General features: G+C 36.0%; 2 protein-coding genes across 7 annotated transcripts in view; both read left to right on the forward strand.

Moving 5' to 3' along the window:
• SPEF2 (sperm flagellar and cilia associated 2) overlaps nucleotides 1-18,896 on the forward strand; it is a 116,379-nt gene that overhangs the window by 84,196 nt on the left and 13,287 nt on the right. For all 6 annotated transcript variants that reach the window (XM_087888208.1, XM_087888212.1, XM_087888210.1 and 3 more), the window contains 3 exons: nucleotides 7,737-7,843; nucleotides 9,320-9,502; nucleotides 15,700-15,792. In XM_087888208.1, the coding sequence (XP_087744334.1) occupies nucleotides 7,737-7,843; nucleotides 9,320-9,502; nucleotides 15,700-15,792 (383 nt within the window). The remainder of the gene's footprint in view (nucleotides 1-7,736; nucleotides 7,844-9,319; nucleotides 9,503-15,699; nucleotides 15,793-18,896) is intronic.
• Nucleotides 1,171-3,625, forward strand: LOC148115043 (zinc finger protein 862-like). Its single transcript, XM_087888220.1, has 5 exons — nucleotides 1,171-2,255; nucleotides 2,354-2,571; nucleotides 2,664-2,872; nucleotides 2,958-3,081; nucleotides 3,171-3,625. Exons 1-5 carry the CDS (start codon nucleotides 1,245-1,247, stop codon nucleotides 3,577-3,579), a joined length of 1,971 nt encoding a protein of 656 aa, XP_087744346.1. The 5' UTR covers nucleotides 1,171-1,244; the 3' UTR covers nucleotides 3,580-3,625.

An 18,896-nucleotide genomic window follows, 5' to 3' on the forward strand; every position in this document is an offset into this window, starting at 1 on the left:
GATGAAAGGAGGATGTTTCTGCAGATAACCTGTATTTAAATTCAACTGGCAGTACATAATTTTCTTCTGTGATAGCTTCATTAGAAACAGGTTATTCTCCTATAATATCTGAATTAAAAACAAGGTTTCTATTAACATTTCTTACTTGAAGTATTTTATATATTTGCTGACAATGTGTTTCAGGAGTATATAAGTTTTTGCTGTATATATTTCTTCTCTGTTAGTAGACACATAACTGTTCATATAACTATTATGAACCTTGTAACATTATACCTTATTCACTATACCATATTTAAAAATCCTGGCATAATATGTGTTGGTTCAACTAAGCATACTTATGAGTTGCTTCCTAACTGTAGGAAACACTCCTAAGATTTAATGGAAGCTTCAGATAACACAATGTGTTATGTCGGTTTGGATTTGTCCCCAACAGCCTCTTCTTAAAATACAAGAAAGAAATAATTTTGAACTCTTATGATTGTAAATAAGGAATAAAAACTTGTCAGTCAAAACTGCTGAAATCTAAACAGTCAACAATTCTGCTGAATATTGTTTCAGTTTATAACCTGTTTCTCCAAAAATAAGGCCCAACTGGAAAATAAGGCCTAGCATGATTTTTCAGGATGCTCGTAATATAAGCCCTACCCCCAAAATAAGCCCCAGTTAAGATCCTCAGCAGACAGAGGCATTTAGTACTGTATTTCCCCCAAAATAAGACCTAACCGGAAAATAAGCCATAATGCGTCTTTTGGAGCAAAAATTAATATAAGACCCGGTCTTATTTTGAGGGAAACGCGGTATTAATTTCTAAAAAGATTAAAGATGAACATTTTATATTTTGCATAATTTTGTGGGAAGACAAGATTTCAGCTTCACATCTAGCATATTTAGCAGAATTTAGCATATATCTTTGCACTAAATTTGGCTTATGGAAGAAAAAAAAAGGAATTTTTCAGATGCCTCACATTTATTGTTTTGTAACAAATACAGTAGTTGAACTTCTGTAGTTTGGAATAATTAATAATTGTAGCTCAAAATAATAGTTGTATTGAAATTGTATTAAAACACTATAATGTTGTTATCATAAACATTATGAAATATTTATAGCCATAGCAGCCCTGAAGCAACTTAAAAGCAAGAATGTAACTCCAGGCAAACAAAGCTCTTCAAAGAAGAGACACCAGTTTCCAAACATCTGGCTGTTGAAATACTCGTGGTTAAAATATGACAGTGACAAAGGCATTATGTACTGTGCTCTGTGTCGGAAACATAATGTAGACTTAGGGGAGAAGACACACAATTTTTGCTCTGGGACTGATGATTTTATTCTTGAATTAGTTGATGACCATCATAACAGTGAAGCTCATGCATGGGCTTCCTGTATGGAAACAGCTAGTAGTTCTACCGCAGACTCAGATACCACTCAGCATATGTTAAAGAACGTAAGTAAAACAACCTTGGGGAAAATCGAAAACCTCTTTAGAACATGCCATGCCATTGCCAAAACTGGACGCCCCTTCACAGACCTGGACTGGATAAGTAAACTGGATGATACGAAGGGGGTGGACATTGGTTCCATTTTCAGAAATGACAAAGCAGCAAGAATCTTTATTCATTTTATCGCTGAAGTGGAAAGAAGAGCCTTGAAAGAGAAATTAGAAAAATGCAAGTTCTTCTCCCTTATTAGCGATGGTATTACGGACAGTAGAACAACAGAAGCAGCCCTTGTATATATACAGTTTGCACATCAAGGGAAAATCCACTGCCAGATTGTTGGAATTCAGTCCATGGACATGTATGATGCTTTGACAGTGAAAAATGCCATTTTAAAAACTCTACAAACCAATCTGAAAGTCAATTTGCCAACCCATGACTGGGCAAAAAAACTGGTTGGCTTTGGCAGTGATGGTAGAGATGTTATGGTAGGAGAAAATGGAGTAGCTAAACTATTGAAGGACATCCAGCCATGTATTCAAAGCATTCATTGTCTTGTTCACCGTCTTGAAATGGCCTACAAGATGGCACTGAAGAACACTCCACTATTCAATATACTTATGGATGTATTAAAAAACTTGTACTATTTTTATCACAACTCTCCAATGAATAAGAACAACTTTAAGCTAATTTGTGATGCCCATAAAATGACACCAGTGGTTCCTTCTCGAATTGGTGGCTCTCAATGGTTTCTTCGCTTACAGACAGCTCTTCAGATCCTTCTGAAAGGTTACCCAGCAATTATTCTACACCTGAGTAAGGTAAATGCTTTTTGAAACTATAGGATTTGAATAACAACTGAAAAACTAGAAGTTTTCTGTCAGTGTTTTAACACCTTGTTTTTCATGTTGAGTTCCAGGTGGGAGAAGAATCAGACTCCTCAAATCAACAGAAAGCCAAAGAGCTCTTGAAGTTTCTTCTAAAAACAGACATAGTTAAATTTTCTCACTTCTTATTAGATGTCATTAATGTCCTCAACATTCTGTCTCGTGTTGCCCACAATCCAAACACTTCCATTGCAGACGTGTTTGCTACGATTCAGTCAACATTGGAAATACTCGAAATGTATCAAAAAAGGTTGGATATTAACAATTATTGCATATATTTAAGCGTGTCTGAATTGAAAAAGAGAGAGTTTAATTGCTTAAATATCATGTTTCTCCCCTCAGATCAGGGCCACGAGAACGTCTGGTAGAGACAATCACATATTTTCATGGCTACCCTCTTGTGGGAGATGGAAATATTTCAGCAACCCGATTAGAATTATTAAGCAGTCTCTTGAACCAGCTGCGAGATTGTTTTTGTGATGCTAGTGAAGATGTTTTGATGGCAAGCGCCATTGGAAGCTTTAAACTATGGCCAGACAAATTCAAACAAGGTACACAAAGCATCCTGCAGTGGCTAATAAATGATTCCTTTTTGAAAGATGTGGACTGCTTTAATTAATATGACTGTTCTTATAGAATTTGGTGAGACGGAAATATCTCTACTGATTCAGCATTATGAGCCTGTCCTAGAATGGGCCAAAGTGAAAGTGGATGAAATTGAAACGGAATGGAATATGCTAAAAGCAGAGCTATATAATAGGTAACAAGCATGCTGTTTTAAATCCAAGTTTGTTTTATTGCTACACTAGCAAAAGGAACATGTTTAGTAATAAACATTATCTTTTCTAGATATGAAAACATCCGAAGCTTAACATGGGATTTGGTAAACAGAGATTTTTTTCATAAATATCCAAACATTTTGGCCCTTATTGATCTTCTCTTGACACTGCCAGCAAGTTCCAGTGAAGCAGCACGAGGCTTTGGTCAAATGAAACTGACAATGATGAGGCTGCGTTCAAAACTCATGTTTGAAAGCATGACGGATCTCATGGTCATTCAGCTGAATTCACCTGAGATCAAAAAATTTGATCCCCAGAAAGCTGTTCAGTTGTGGAATGTTTCTTGGCAAAGGAACAGAAAGCTACAAGCTAATCAGGAGGATCCCAGTGGGATCCCAGTTGGATTATCTCCTTGTGAGAATTCTGATTCTTCATCTGATTCCGAATGGGAAAGGGAAAGTTCGTTTGGAAGCGACTAGATGTGCAACATTATTTCTGTCTCAATTTCATGCAAAGGCATTGTTTCAACAAATAACTGTTTAGTAATCATTATCTCCTTTCTCCTCCCAAAGAAATCCACACTCCAATGAAAAGCAAAGTGTGCAGCTGTATAATTAGAGGAGATGCAAAGGCCATTGTGTAGGGCTTAATGTATTTTCTAACTTTTGCAACTCAGACACAAAATATGTTTGTTGAATGCTTTAGTAGCAGCTTTGACTTTTCCACTTCATGAGACACGCCACTTTCTAACAGAACTACAAAGATATGTCAGAATGACATTAAAGGGGGAGGGGAAGAGATACCTAGGAAATGATCAGACAAGAGACTGACAATCCAGAGGAAGAAACTTGGAAGGGATCTGCCGATTGATCAAGTGGTTAAAAATGGCAGCAGGACCTTATACCTTCAGACTTGCAAGATTCTGTCAATGTAGCCTTACAACAAAGTAAAATTAGCTCAGCTAGTTGTACTTCTTGTCTAGTTTACCTGGGGAGGCCGGCAAGAACCCAACCTTCGCAGGTTCATTGGATCATTTTAGATTTTCTTTATTTAGTTATTTTTTTCAAAAAAATAAGTAAACCAGTTCTAGAATTAAATTAGTTATAAGGTTGTAATCAAAACTATGTGAGACCACTATGGGAGCGTCTCTATTTTTAGATTAATGAAGGGGACTTTGTGATAATTTGGGGAATCATAAATTTGCATCAAATTGTTGATTACTACATATATTGTTGATATTTTTACTGGCAGTATAAGAGAAATCCTGCCTCTCTCACTTCCCACCTCAATTTTGTGCCTGCCTCCATCACCATCATATTGTGTTTTTTTTTCCATGATTCTTAAGACCCAATAGTTTCAGCTGTGGGAATGGAATGCTTGAAGCTTCCACCTACAAATTACATATTTTTCATCATATAAAATCACAACTTTTAATTAATTATAAAAACAAACCATCCATCCACATCTAGAGAGAGAGAAATATACATACATCTACAGTATACAGAAAATATCTCATGCATAACAATTTAAAGAGATTTGAATAGGAAAAGAAATGTGTGTTTGTTAAGGTAAGGACCTTCCAGGGAAAAGTACATGTAACAGTTAAAGACTTTATAAAATATTTCTACTCCATAACTGGAGATTTTTTGAAAATAATTGCTTACTCAAATGAAGTTTTAAGCCTTTGTAAAACAACTAGAAATAAAATAGCCTTCAGAAATATTAGAATAAAACTGATGTGGGTCTATGGACATCTCTGTTAATAATTTTATTCTATTGTCTATCAACACTTTTTAACCATTTAGTATAAGATATTTCAGCACTTGAGTATAATTTTTTTTATGAAATTAAAACATGCATATAGATTTTAGAGAAATGAAATAAATATAACTTTGGAACAGATGTCTTTAGAAAAGTTGAATAGGTTTCATATTGAAAAGTTAGATATGGCCAAGATCTTTCTGTAGAGGAGGGTTAAAATATGCTGTAACTTATCAAGGATGATAGGAAGTAAAATCCAATATTGTTAGAAATACTATTTTCAAATATGGTGGTGTAAAATACAAAAATGCACGATAGGAATTTCCAAACATTTTGCCTCTAACAAGATACTGAAGAATGGAAATAAATTTCTTTGAAATGCATGCTATTCTGCATTCCAACTATATATTTGTGTCATGGCTGAAATAGAGAAATAATTATTACTATTCTTACTACTTTTCTTTCTTCTGGAAATGAAATGTCTTGCAATGTAAGTTCCACCCAGAGCATATTAATGTCCTTTACACTTTGCATCATAAGCTTGATATCTTGATCTCCCAAAATGAAAGAATTATTTTTTCTTAGCCAGTTTGTTAATTTATTTGAATGCTCTACATGGATTTGAACTGTTTGAATGGGTGTTGGCGCTAAGAGGGAGCAGCTTTTTTATAAAAGGAAGAAAGCAATGTTTTGATTGCAAGCGGTTCTCAACACTTTTTAAAATCAACGCAAAATAATAAAACGAAAAAAAGAAATGTAATACAGCAGATAATTAAGAAAGCTCAAGAAGTCCAATGCAGAAGGAATTATGTTTGTAATAAAAACTTGAGGAAGCTATTTCTCTGTCTCTCTCCCTTACAAACCATGGATATGTCTTGTGCTCCCTGGATAAAAGCTTAAATCCACCTGACTTCAGAAGGTACCACAGTATTTGCATAACTTCTACTTTCTTTATGCTTTCAAATTTTGCAATTGCAACCGTAGAAATAGAACCTTGCAACCATCAAGTGCATGCATAGTTAACTAATTGGCTCATGGAAAGAGAGCTTGGTAATTAGGCATGACATGTAAGTTTGTTGCGCTTAAAATTTGCAGAAGGAGAAATTCTTTCCCTGGTTGGGATAAGAATCAGAGTCATTTGCAAGTGAAAAGGCAATGTAAAGTATGCAAATGTAAAGTAAAAACAAAAATAAAACGAATATAAATTTGCATCATAACTAGCATGGATCTCCTTGGAGCTCTGCTTCCTGTGCTCTTCCACCAAAGGATTCTCTTTGGAATACAAATTTGATTCAGATACATATTTTGCTTTAGTAACTATACATTCTCTAATCAAAGGTTTGTAACCAACCTTCTCAGTCTTTGTGAAGAGTCTGTACATTCTTGAAACAATACCATGCATACTTTTGATTGGATCCACTAAATTCTGTTTTCTGCACCGCACTTTTCCTTCAAGAGCTCTTGACAGTGTACATGGTTTCTCTCTTTCCTGATCCCTCTTTATCCTCATAACAGACCTGAGAATTAGATTAGTTGAGAGAACTAACATATCATAACAGCTTCATCCCATTTTGTGCCTATATATCACTATTTCTTTGCTGATTTCCTGCATTGTTCCATACCACCTATTGTGCTGTTCCCAATCAAACTGACTTGTGATAAACTTGTTCACCCAATTGGAGCCTTGGGGAATAATCTCCTTGGGCAAGTCAACTAAGGATCCACTGTTCAGATCTAGTGAAAGCTGTCACTGCTTTCTGTCATCAGGACTTTGCTGTTAATAGAGGGTGGATCAAGACAGAGTGGATTCCATTCAATCCAAAATCCATTTGTTTTCAAGATGCTCTCAAGAAGGGGCTAAAATAATGCCATAATTGATGTTAGTATAGAACCTGTCTTAAATACCATTTGTTCGTCACCATTGAATGGTTGTTGAACAAATGGCTGTAACCCATGGTTGTGTGAAGACAACAACAACATAAAACATAAAATGCATTTATTTGTCAGATTTCTAGGCCATTCAACCCCAGAATGACTCTTGAGTAGCTTCATAAAGTTAAAAAGATCTTGCCAAAAACAAGATCTTTGGGGAAGGGGGGAGACTCACTTGAAGGCAAGGAAGCTGGTGATCTCTAGGGGAGGCAGTGACAGAAAAGGCTTCCTGGCTCGCACTAAGTGATATTGATGATTTAATGGAACCCAAAACAAGCCATGCGAGAGACACTACAGGAGACAAGACAATTATCTAATCTCTATGCAATGTAGGTCTTTATAAATGATAACCAGCACCTTGAATTGCACTCAAGCCCATTTATAACCTGTGCTGTAGCAGAAGTATTATTTGCATGTAGTAATGATAAAGAGAAAATGTTTAGCTCAGGATTGAATTGTGTGGTCCTTGATGCTTTCTGAGCTTGGTTGCTTACTTACAGACATTTCACTACTCAACTAGGTACAAAATCAGTGCTAGTGAAGGCAGTGCAAACCCCACATTTAGTACTGATGATGTGCTAAATGTTCTTTTTTCAACTCCAATTTGGAAACCAGTTATGTTCCAGTTGTTTATTAGGGGAATAGACTTTTATCAGCCACTGTTCTGAATAAAGAAGGAGCAGGATACTCCTCTTGTTTTGTCTTGGATCATACATGATTGATAGTAACCCACAGCTTTGTTTACATAGTGTAAAGAAATTGAAATCTACATCATTGTACAATTACGTATAAATTGCAGTCTTTGTATATATAGTATAATTAGGAAAGAAAGACAGGGAAATATGCCATGTACCTATTAGGCAGTGAAATGTAATTGATTTTTAAATTTTTTTTATTTAATTCCACTTTGACCCATTTCTCCTCTTTTTTCTTATTTGCCTAGGTTTAATACCAAGTAAAACATTCACAGATATTTTGTATGATTTGATCACTCTGAATCTTGGGTCCAATACACTTCCTGATGCCTGGCTACATCTCTCCATGTATGATGTAAGTATCCATCAGGGCACTTGTGAGGGAAAAGTCTAAAAAGTCAATATGTAGACCATAATTATAGAGTTATGACTGCCAGCTTGACCATCCCTATGGACACCCCTAGTGTATCTGATGTTGCTTTAGTTTTGACTTGAATATATTGCTAAGTGGTTGAATTACAAAATCTAGGGATTGACAGTTTTAGAAGGATAGGACATATTGCTTGGATGGAGAGGTTACTAGCAATTTATAAAGGGAGCTTGTTTACCTATGTGTATGAAAGGTGCTAATCAGTTAAATCATTTTGAATATTTCTGGAAGGCAACTTCTTGGATTTGTTTCATATTGTGGACAACCCATCCCTGCCTTCAAGACCAAGTGAAATCTAACATGGGGATTGCTTTCATATTTGTGTGCGTTACTTATTGATTTGATAGAATTATATCCTGCTTTTTGTTCTTCTACTAGTGTTCCCCACAATTATCCTATAAGATCAATTGGACTGAAGAAAAATGACCAGCCCAAAGTTATCGAGTGAGCTTCCATGTTGAGAGTGACCATGGAGTTTATAGGTCACCTGAGTGCCAGCTAACCCTAAGTCAGCACTTCTCAATTTGGCAACTTTAAAAGTTTGGACTTGCTTGCTGGGAAATTCTGGGACAAGAAGTACACCCCTACAGGCTGGAGATCTCTGGGAGTTGAAGTCCATACATCTTAGAGTTGCCATGTTAAGAAACTCTGCCGTAACTATTATTCTGTAAAGAGAGAAAGCCCAGTCATCTTACATTTAAAAAGGAATGAAGCAGAATGTTCCTTTGGGGAAAAGAAACATGACTTGTTTTTATTGGGTATTGTGGATGACAGGGAGAAATTATGGGAAGCTGCAGGCAAGTCAGAGGAGTATTTATCTCAGAAAAGATACCTCAGTCCAGTTGCTGAGAGATGAGGTGGGGGGAAGCATTTAAAAGAGAGTTCACTTTAATTATCTCGGTGTAACTCAGTGAGGCTGGAAAACTCTTTACAGTTTTCAAGACTCTGTATATTAATCTAAAATAACATTAAAACAATTAGGGTGAGGTAGAGATATTCAATTCAGTCTTGACTGCTGATACTAATGGCTCTCAAGTATGAAATATACTTACCTAATTGAAATCTGTTGTTTTTGCTTCCTCTGCTTGCCAATTAGGAAAGCCTTGAAAGCACTTGTACTAAATGACAGTTTTCTGCTGATGAATTATCATAATTACCTTGCTGTTCCTATCAGTGAAGTCCTCTACATGTCTGTCCAATTATTTCTCTATCTAACTCCTACCCAAAGGGCTTCAGTATATATATTGGCTTTGAGTTCCATGCTTCTCAACCTCCATGGCTTGCTGGGAATTTAAAAAGTTGAAGTCCAGGAACAATATCCTGTCCTACATCGTCCATTCCTAATCTTTTTACTGTATGGGATCATGCATTCATCTCTGTGCTTGCAATTCTATGTTACAGTTGCAGAGCCTATCATTATTCCTACTTGTGAATTTGGACACAGTGGACTGGCGCAGATTCTTACATGCAGCTTCCCAGCCTTGGCCTATTCCCTCTGTAACAGAACTGCTTGAAACATTACAGAGATTTCAGGATGTGGATATCGAAGGATCTGGATTTGTCACCCAGGAACAATATGATCAGGTTCCAGTCCTTTATATTTGCCCTTTTAAGAGTTTGTGATTGAATCTTACTGACAGCAATGAGATAAGCAGGTAGCCAGGCCTATATTGTGAGTTTTTATTTTATTTATTTATTAGTTTGTCAAACATGTACAAGATAGCAGGCATAAATATGAACATGGACATGAACGAAGGAAATGAATACAAATAAATGGGGACAGTAGGACAGGGACGGTAGGCACGCTAGTGCGCTTATGCACTCCCCCTTCTTAGGAATGGGGTGAGGTCCACGGTAGACAGTTTAAGGTTGAAGCTGTGAGGCTTTGAGGATGTAACAATGGAATTGGGTAGAGCATTCCAGGCACTGGCCATTCTGTTGTTGAAGTCGTATTTTCTGCAATCGAGTTTGGAGTGGTTTACCTTGAGTTTGTATCAATTGTTTGCCCGTGTATTATTGAGGTTGAAACTGAAGAAGTCGTTGACAGGTAAGACGTTGTAGCAGACAATTTTGTGTACTATGCACAGTTCCAGATTGTCCAAGTCCAAAATTTCAAGCCTGGTGGCATAAGAGAGTCTATTGTGAGTAGAGGAGTGGAGTACTCTTCTCGTAAAATACCTCTGGACCCGCTCAATCATATTAATGTCCGATATACAGTGTGGATTCCAGGCTGTATTCAAGAATTGGTCTGGCAAAGGTTTTGTATGCCCTAGTTAGCAATACAATGTTACCGGAGAAGAAGCTTTGCAAAATTAGGTTAACAATTCTTAATGCCTTTTTGGCAATGCTGTTACAGTGAGCTCTGGGGCTTAGATCATTTGAAATGAGTACTCCTAGGTCCTTGACGGAGGAGGGTCGCCTACGAGGTCGTTTCCACCCAAGTTGTATTTGATGTTCTGATTTTTATTGCCAGTGTGTAGAACAGAGCATTTATTAGTTGAGATTTGGAGTTGCCAAATGCGCGACCATTCTGACACATGGTTAAGGTTGTTTTGTAGGGCAGCAGCATTGTCGGTGGTGTTAAATAATTTTACATCATTACCGAAAAGGACACAGCTGCTTTTAGTATGTCACAATCAGTGCCCATCACTACAAGCAAAATTTTATTTAGGCCAACCCTCGTCAAAGTACCCCTCTCCAAGCGTAACTGCTAACCCCACCTCCTTTTTCTAAACATTGTGGCTTTTCAACACTTCTCTGCTATGCACATAGACTTAGGAGGTAAACCTCATTGCATGCAGTGAGACGTATTTCTTAGTAAATATATATTGGATTGTACTTTACATGTGGTTTGTGGCTCAGCATGGGCCACTGTGTCTGTGTCTCTGAGGGTATGTGCTGATACGTGCAAAAAATGAAAACAACTGAATAGAAGTCAGTTTTGCTCAGTGTAATTAATACATTAAATAACTTCGTGTTACCTTTACCTCAGGTTTCATTCTGATTTGTAAATACCTACCCACCATTTCTTTAGAAAGACAAAAGAGTCAAGGTCAGGTTCTCAAGAGTCTCTGTGGATCTTGAGGCATAGTAATACATAACAAATGGATGCTTTGTGTATGGTGGTACTGTAGCATACAATCAGAGAATCTATGCTCAGTCCTCTTAAGCGTGTAAGACAGCACAATGGCATATTCCCACTCTCAAAAACATTTTTTTTGAAGGAGGCTCTTTGTCTCTACTCTTCACTCCACTCTGATTCTATTCATGATCACTTGGATTAAAAATGCCACTGGGCTCCAAATTATCTAAGAAAGGGATGAGTAAGTTTCCCAATTGTTTATATAAATTATACTTGAACTATTTCTAAAATCATCTAGAGAAATAAAGTAACTTGTATTTACATTTAAAAATCTTTAGTGATGACATCAAAAATGGAATTTCGATTGGATAAATGTACAGCATGGGAAATCTAAAAAGGATAAATTGAATGCGCAGGAAGAATTAAAATATGAGGTGGCATTAAAATCAAAGGATTGACAATGGAGAAAAGTTGCAAATATTTGGACGTTTTAAATCAAACTAATACCCTGTTTCCCCCAAAATAAGACATCCCCTGATAATAAGCCCAATCGGGCTTTTGAGCGCATGGCAATAAAGCCAAGTGCTTATTTCAGGTTCAAAAAAAATATAAAACAGGCTCTTATTTTCGGGGAAACACGGTACTTGCATGCCCAAACCATCTTTCATCTTTCAACATGAGTCAGGATTTTTTAAGAATTTGTAGTGATTCACAATAGTACAATCAAAACATTTAATATTTGGGCTGGGCCTATAATACAACAAGCAAATATTGCTGACTGGACACTACAGGTAGCCCTCGATTTACAATTGTGCATTTAGTGACCGTTCAAAGTTACAGCGGCACTGAAAAAAAATGACTAATGATCATTTTTCATATTTATGATCATTGCAGCATCCTCATTACATTCAGATGCTTGAGAACTGATTCACATTTATGACAGTTGCAATGTCCCGGAGTCAGGTGATCCCCTTTTGCGAACTTCTGACAAGCAAAGTCAATGGGGAAGCCAGATTCACTTAATAACCATGTCACTAACTTAACAATTGCAGTGATTCATTTAACAAATGTGGCAAGAAAAGTCGTAAAATGGGGCAAAACTCACTTAACAAACTTCTCACTTAACAACATAAATCTTGGGCTCAGTTGTGATCATAAGATGAGGACTACCTGTATTTGACTTAAATGCCTTAGATCAAGGATGAAATCCAGCAGGTTTTGACAGGTTCTGGAGAACCAGTAGCGGAAATTTTGAATAGTTAGGAGAACCGGCAAATACCACCTCTGGCTGGCCCCAGAGTGGGGTGAGAATGGAGATTTTGCAGTATCCTTCCCCTGCCACGCCCACCAAGCCACACCACGCCCACCAAGCCACATCCAGAGAACCAGTAGTAAAAAAAAATTGGATTTCACCACTGCCTTAGATAGATAGACAATATCATGCATTACATGTAAAAGGTAACAAAAACTGTTTTATTTAACAGGGGAAATGGGTAGTCATGGTTTGTTGCAATTGAAGCAGACACTGGAGGATAAAGTCAGAGGTTTAAATGATTATATAAATGCAAGCAAAGAGAAAGTCCTAAAAATGTCTTAGAGGAAAATATTTTGAATGTGACTGAATCAAAAGCAGCCTATAATACAAAATTGTCTAGATAGGTTATAAGGCAAAATGTGACTGTGGGAGAAAAAGAGCATATTAAGAAAAATAAAAGTATGGTTCTGATGTCTTCAAATATTGATACAATTACAAGATTGAAAAAAATGATGTGAAAGGTCATGTACAAATTGTATGGCACTTTCACATTCACATAGATTGAGATTTAGAACATAATTCACCACACATCACAGTAGTTGAAAAGCCCAAGTTTTACTTGTAGGTGTGACAGTTCCAAATAATAGTAAAGTAGCTCAAAAGTAGTTGGAAAACATTGTAAAATATCCTGACTTAAAAAGTGAAATGGAGATTATGGAATAAACCAGCAATTTTTTTCCTAATAATTATTTGAATTTTAGCTTTAATAATAAAATCTGTCAAAACAACTGAAAAAAATAGAATTATTCAAGTTTACAGCATGTATCTTACAAATAGCAGCTCTGCTTGGAAGCACATATAAATTAGAACAGTTCCTGGAAAATTCATTAAAAACTCCCTTTTTAAAAAGCCCGTAATCCCTTAATTTGGGACAATTCATAGATTTTTGAATAAAATTTAAATTGATCCTAAACTGCCATTATTTGCCAAGTGATCTTCAGAAGATAATAAATCATCATTGTCATCATCAATGAAGTTTGAAAGATACATGATGCTATTTTTATTATACCAAACACTGAAACTTCATTTGAAGGTTAAAATAATCATTTCCTACCCTGTGACCTTTTTCCTCGAGAGACTTCAACTTTGTTTTATTTTTGTTTGGGTTTTTTTTAATTCCTTCTCAGCAGTTTTCTCTTTGGGACTCAAAGCAGCTTTTACTTCTCCAATTCTAGTTGCTAGCATACTCTGTGCCTTCAGCCAGATTCCACCATAAAGTTACAGAGGTCAAAAACTTATTTTCCCAGTAATAAATGTTATCATAGCTCTTCTGCTCCATAAAAGCAGGTAGAAAAAAATAGGATATTGGAGAAAAATAGTGCTAGAATTACAATTTAGTAAATATGTTGTGTGAATTGAATGTGAGGAAATCGTTCCATGGTTGCGATTAAATCTATGGGTAAATTTCTCCATGCTCAGTTAATGAATCAGCTTTGCATTCCCTTTCCAAATCCATTCAAGTTAACATAGGAACTACTTCTTTTGCTACTTAAAATATCATGAGAGAATTTTAGATTGGAGAGAAGGAAAGAGAATACTTGCTTTCTTCTCTCCCAATGGTCCATGGTTTTTTTTTTAAATATATTTTTATTATTTACATATAAATACCGGTATATTGAATACAGTGTGACTGTCTTGGCATTTCACTTGCCATAAAAACCAAAGTGAAGACAAATAACATATATACTACTTAAACAGTGCTAGTGTTGTACAATTATTTTTGACCATCATATTCATTCTAATTCAATGATACATATATAGTATTTCCTTCCAGGTCCGCCTAGCCTAATTTTTTCGTATTCTGACTTCCACCTCGTGCTTCTAGCCATTGATAGAATCTGTTCCATGTGTCATAATATTCTGTCTCTCCTTTGTCTTTTATTTTTAATGTTAGTCTATCCATTTCTGCACAGACTAGTATCTTCCTTATTATCTCCTCTTCTGAAGGGGTGCCAATTGTCCATGTTAAACTGCTTAGCTCAAGTCTCTGAAAAAGACTATATGCTGTTTTCTGCTTTGAATATAAGAATGCATAAGAATTTTGAATGCATAAGAATCAAAATTCTTATGCATTCTTATATTCAAAGCAGAAAAAGAAGAAAACTAAAAAAGAAGAAAAAAAGGGGGGGGGGAATAAAGGGCTGACATATTTATGCAGAAAGGCCTGTGTTCTTGCATTCAAAAAGCCCATTCTTGTGCATTGTGTTTAATGGGGATGCTCAACCAAATCCTATCATATTGGCATTGGACAAGATTAAAAAAGGGGCACAGGGAATCAATGAAGCTGGGGCGGAAGTGGAGGGATTTCTCAATATATAGTTGGAAAGCCAGTTTGGAGTCGTGGTTAAGGCACAAGGCTAGAAACCAGGAAGCTCTGAATTCTAGTCCTGCCTTTGGCACAAAATCCAGCCTTAGACTCAAAGCTCAGACCTAGGAAGAAAGAAATGGCAATCCACCTCCAAAATTTTGCCTAGAAAACCGCAGAGACATGTTCAGGCAGTCAATAGAATTGAATAGTGATTATGATATTCTCCTTTCTTGAGAAGAATTCAATGAGTACAAAGGCCAATACCAGCTAAAGTACTGGTATTAATAATAATGTAGCCTTTCAGATAGCTGCCTTCCACAGATTCTGGCCTAAATAGGAAGACTTTCTCCAACAGTTTTGCAATGTCATGTCGTTTCAATAAAGGATGGAGTGGGTGTTGTTTCTTACCATCGATTTTAATATGCGGTAAAGGCTTATCAAGTGGTAAAACTTCCCCACATTAATCATTCAGTAAGCTCATAGTCTGTACTCATTATCCTTCTTTATATATCCTTTCAAAAAACATTGTAATGGAGCAATAGCTGTCTTCAGGAAAAAATGGAAGCAGCAATAGCAGCAGCAACCCTTCAAATCATGGGACAGGAAAAGATTTATTCCCTATTCAGGATAATAAACCCACAAAGAAATGTAGATCTGTTTTATACACACCTACGCAGAATTGCGGTATTTTGCTTCATATAGGTAAAGAGAGAAAAAAAACAAACCAAAAACTCCAGAAACAACACAGGAAGTTGGGTAGAACAATTTTTGGGTTCAGCATCTCATACCCCATCCTCCGATGTTTGAAATGATAAATGGGGGTGGGAGAGAGAAACACAAACAAACGTGTTTTTGAAACAAATCAAGATATTAAATCCACCCACAATTTTTAAGAATCAATTCTCAAAATGAAATCCCAATGTTATTGAAAAGAAATATCTCAATGGAGCTTTCTAATTTGATGATGTTCCCAGTACATACTTTCCACACATTTTTGAAGTGTAAAAAAGTTCAAAAATTCAAATGTTGTGAACAGTCATAGTTCAGAGGATAAGATTTTCATTTGTTTGCTTTAGGTTGGTCTGTGGTTTAAAGGCAGGGAAGATTTAGCCATTCCAGAAAGTCCTATAGAGCCTTTACCATTTAACCGTCAGAAGCATCTCATAGAAGTAAGTATAAATATTCAGAGGCCATAATTCAAGGGGAAAAGGGTAAGACAGCCATTTTCAATGGATTCCAAACACTGTTACATTCCAACAATTCTGAAGTAATGAGTGGATGCTATTTGTAGATAGTTTTTATAAAATATATTTCCATTCTAAGACACAGTTGATTATTTGCTTGACTTTCAAATCTGAACACAATTCATTATCCATTTCTGATTATTTGTAACAGTTAAATTCAGACATTTCTGCTTTTCAACGCTGATTCTATATATGGAGTTACTTTTTTATATATATATATATATTAGATTTATATGCTGCCCTTCTCTGGAGACTCAGGGCGGCTTACAATGCGTTAAGCAATAGCCTTCATACTTACGTATATTTTATACAAAGTCAGCTTATTGCCCCCACAAACTGGGTCCTCATTTCACCTACCTTAGAAAGGATGGAAGGCTGAGTCAACCTTGAGCCTCGGGAGATTCGAACTTGCAATAATTGCAGACAGCTGAATGTTAATAACAGGCTTTTAGTCTGTTAAGCTATCCAGGCTTCCAGATCTTAAAATAAAAAGTTAAAAAAGTGATGGTTGGAATGACAGAGGGGCTTAAATATTTTAATGAATAGGGAAGGAGACAAAATTTTAGAATTAACAATTTTATGGGGATTCTTCCATGCATGTAGATTGACCATGCAATAATACATATACATTTTCATGCTGAGTCACAACCGGTCTTATAATTTCTCAAACATTGTCAACTGAGAAAGAGATTTTTGTTTTTCTTCCTTATTCTCAGGCTGTGTGACTATTCCTCTCTATTGTATTTCAGAGCTGATAATATTTTTTGTTATAAGTATTTTCTGTGGTATGAGTTTCCCTGGTTATCCAGTTTTTTCTAGCCTGAAAAAGCTTAAAGAATTCTAAGAGCATAAAAAAATGCCCTGGTAAGGCCAAGACCCATCTCAAGTCAACATTTGAGTCCTTCAGAAGAACGGCAGTATAGAAATTCAATAAATAATAATAATAATAATAATAATAATAATAATAATAATAATAATAACAACAACAACAACAACAACAACAACAACAACAACAACAACAACAACATTTGTTTCTCACAATGACTAACCCAATGCTTCTGGTACCTGGAAGCAGGAATAGAGAAATAAACTTTTTCCACTCCCTGTGATTGGATCATGCTACATCCAGCCTGTTGCTAATCCTTCATCTGTACATCTGATCCCTTTTAAAAACGTCCAAAATAGTGACGGTTGTTGTGTTTTGTCATCATGAATTGCAGAAATTGCTTATGTGTTGAATGAAGATTGGGGAAGGAGGAGGTTCCATTTTATATCTCCTTCCAATTCTAGTATTTAAGAGAAGAAAAACTTATAATAGAATAACAGAGTTGGAAGGAAACTTGGAGGTCTTCTAGTCCAACCCCCGCTCAGGCAGGAAACCTTACACAATTTCGGACAAATGTTGTCCAATCTCTTCTTAAACACCTCCAGTGTTGGAGCATTCACAACTTCTGGAGGCAAGTTGTTCCACTGATTAATTGTTCTAACTGTCAGGAAATCTCTCTTTAGTTCTAGGTTGGCTGTCTCCTTGATTAGTTTCCATCCATTGCTTATTGTTCAGCCTTCAGGCGCTTTGGAGAATAGCTTGATCCACTCTCTTCTTTATGGCAGCCCCTTAGATATTGGAACACTTCTATCATGTCATCCCTAGTCCGTCTTTTCATTAAATTAGACATACTAAATTCCTGTAACCGTTCTTCCTGTTCACTTTCTCCATGGTACATACAGGTTTATGCACTCAGGTCCCCTTCAGTTACTTTTTTTCTAAGCTAAAGAACCACCAATATTCTAACCTTTTCTCATGTGGAAGTTGCTCGAGCCACAGGTAATTTTGGCTGCTGTCTTATACTTCTTCTAACTGTATTGCATATTTTCTCAAATATGATGACCAGAAGTTGCACAGTATTCCATCAGTCTACCGTAGATTTGTATGAGTCTGTTAAAAGATTGGCAATAACCCTTTTGCCTTTTACCATCCTGAATAGTTCATCCACAAGTATACTTTTTCAAAATTTTTCAGTATACTATGGCCAAAAGTATACTTTTTCATCATTTTTTGCAGCAATAATTTCTATATGCATTTTTCTTCAATCCCACCTTTTTCACTTCAGAATTCAATCAAACATCACTTTTCATACTTCCTACACTTATTCTGAACCTTGCAGTATAATTCTTTTCACACAAGTATATTCAATATTTTTCCTTAGTTCTATTTCCTATTCATTCTGTTAAGAGGTTAATGTATTGTATGTTTTTATACAATCGCTATTCTCATTCATTCTTTGGTTCCCGAATGTCCCAGTAATTTTTTCTATATTGTCTCCTCTTGTTTCCATTCTTCTGCTCATTCACTTTTCTTCCATTTGTACTCATTCAAGGTGTTATACAGTTTTTCTTGGTTCTTTCATTATTTATTGATTTGAATTCAATATCTCCCAGGAATCATTCTGAGTGGCTTGTCATTGAACAGAAGTTTAAAAAGAAAGGAACTAAAACAAAATTACAACCACCACCAGAAAATAAAAACAGAATAACAAAATAACCGATTAAATGAATAACCAAAGCCCACCTTTGTATAGTCACTCAAAAACCTTTCATTTTTGTTGGAATAGCCTTGAGATCTAGAGTGTTAAAATGTACTGGTAACTATCCTTTATCTGTGGATTCCTACTTTCATACATGTCCATAACAATATAGATGTTGTAGGTTCATTGTTTTTGACATGCATTTTAGACCTTGCATTCTTAATTAAATCTTTACTTCACTTCCTTGTGTATATTTATCAGTTCCATTCCAAAATCAGCTCACCTTCTTTCAGAACTATTGCAGATCTCTTTTTCCTGCTTTTACAAACAGAGAACCAATCTTCCTTTGATTGTTCGTTTGTTCCTTCCTTCCTCCCTCCCTCCCTCGCTCATTTTATTTTACTTCCCTTCCTTTGCCTTCCCTGATTAATTCATCCTTATACAATTTACTCTTTTTTCATGCCAAGTTGCAACCTTCCATGTGTTATGGCCATCATTAGATGA

This window comes from Pantherophis guttatus, chromosome 2, assembly GCF_059756535.1.
Source record: "Pantherophis guttatus breed Tessera chromosome 2, ASM5975653v1, whole genome shotgun sequence".
NCBI lineage: Eukaryota > Metazoa > Chordata > Lepidosauria > Squamata > Colubridae > Pantherophis > Pantherophis guttatus.

Coding starts and splice junctions, on each gene's coding strand:
- LOC148115043 (XM_087888220.1), top strand. CDS start 1,245: ATGTACTGTGCTCTGTGTCGGAAACATAATGTAGACTTAGGGGAGAAG. Junction 2,572..2,663: donor CTCGAAATGTATCAAAAAAG/GTTGGATATTAA, acceptor TTCTCCCCTCAG/ATCAGGGCCACGAGAACGTC. Junction 2,873..2,957: donor GCCAGACAAATTCAAACAAG/GTACACAAAGCA, acceptor CTGTTCTTATAG/AATTTGGTGAGACGGAAATA.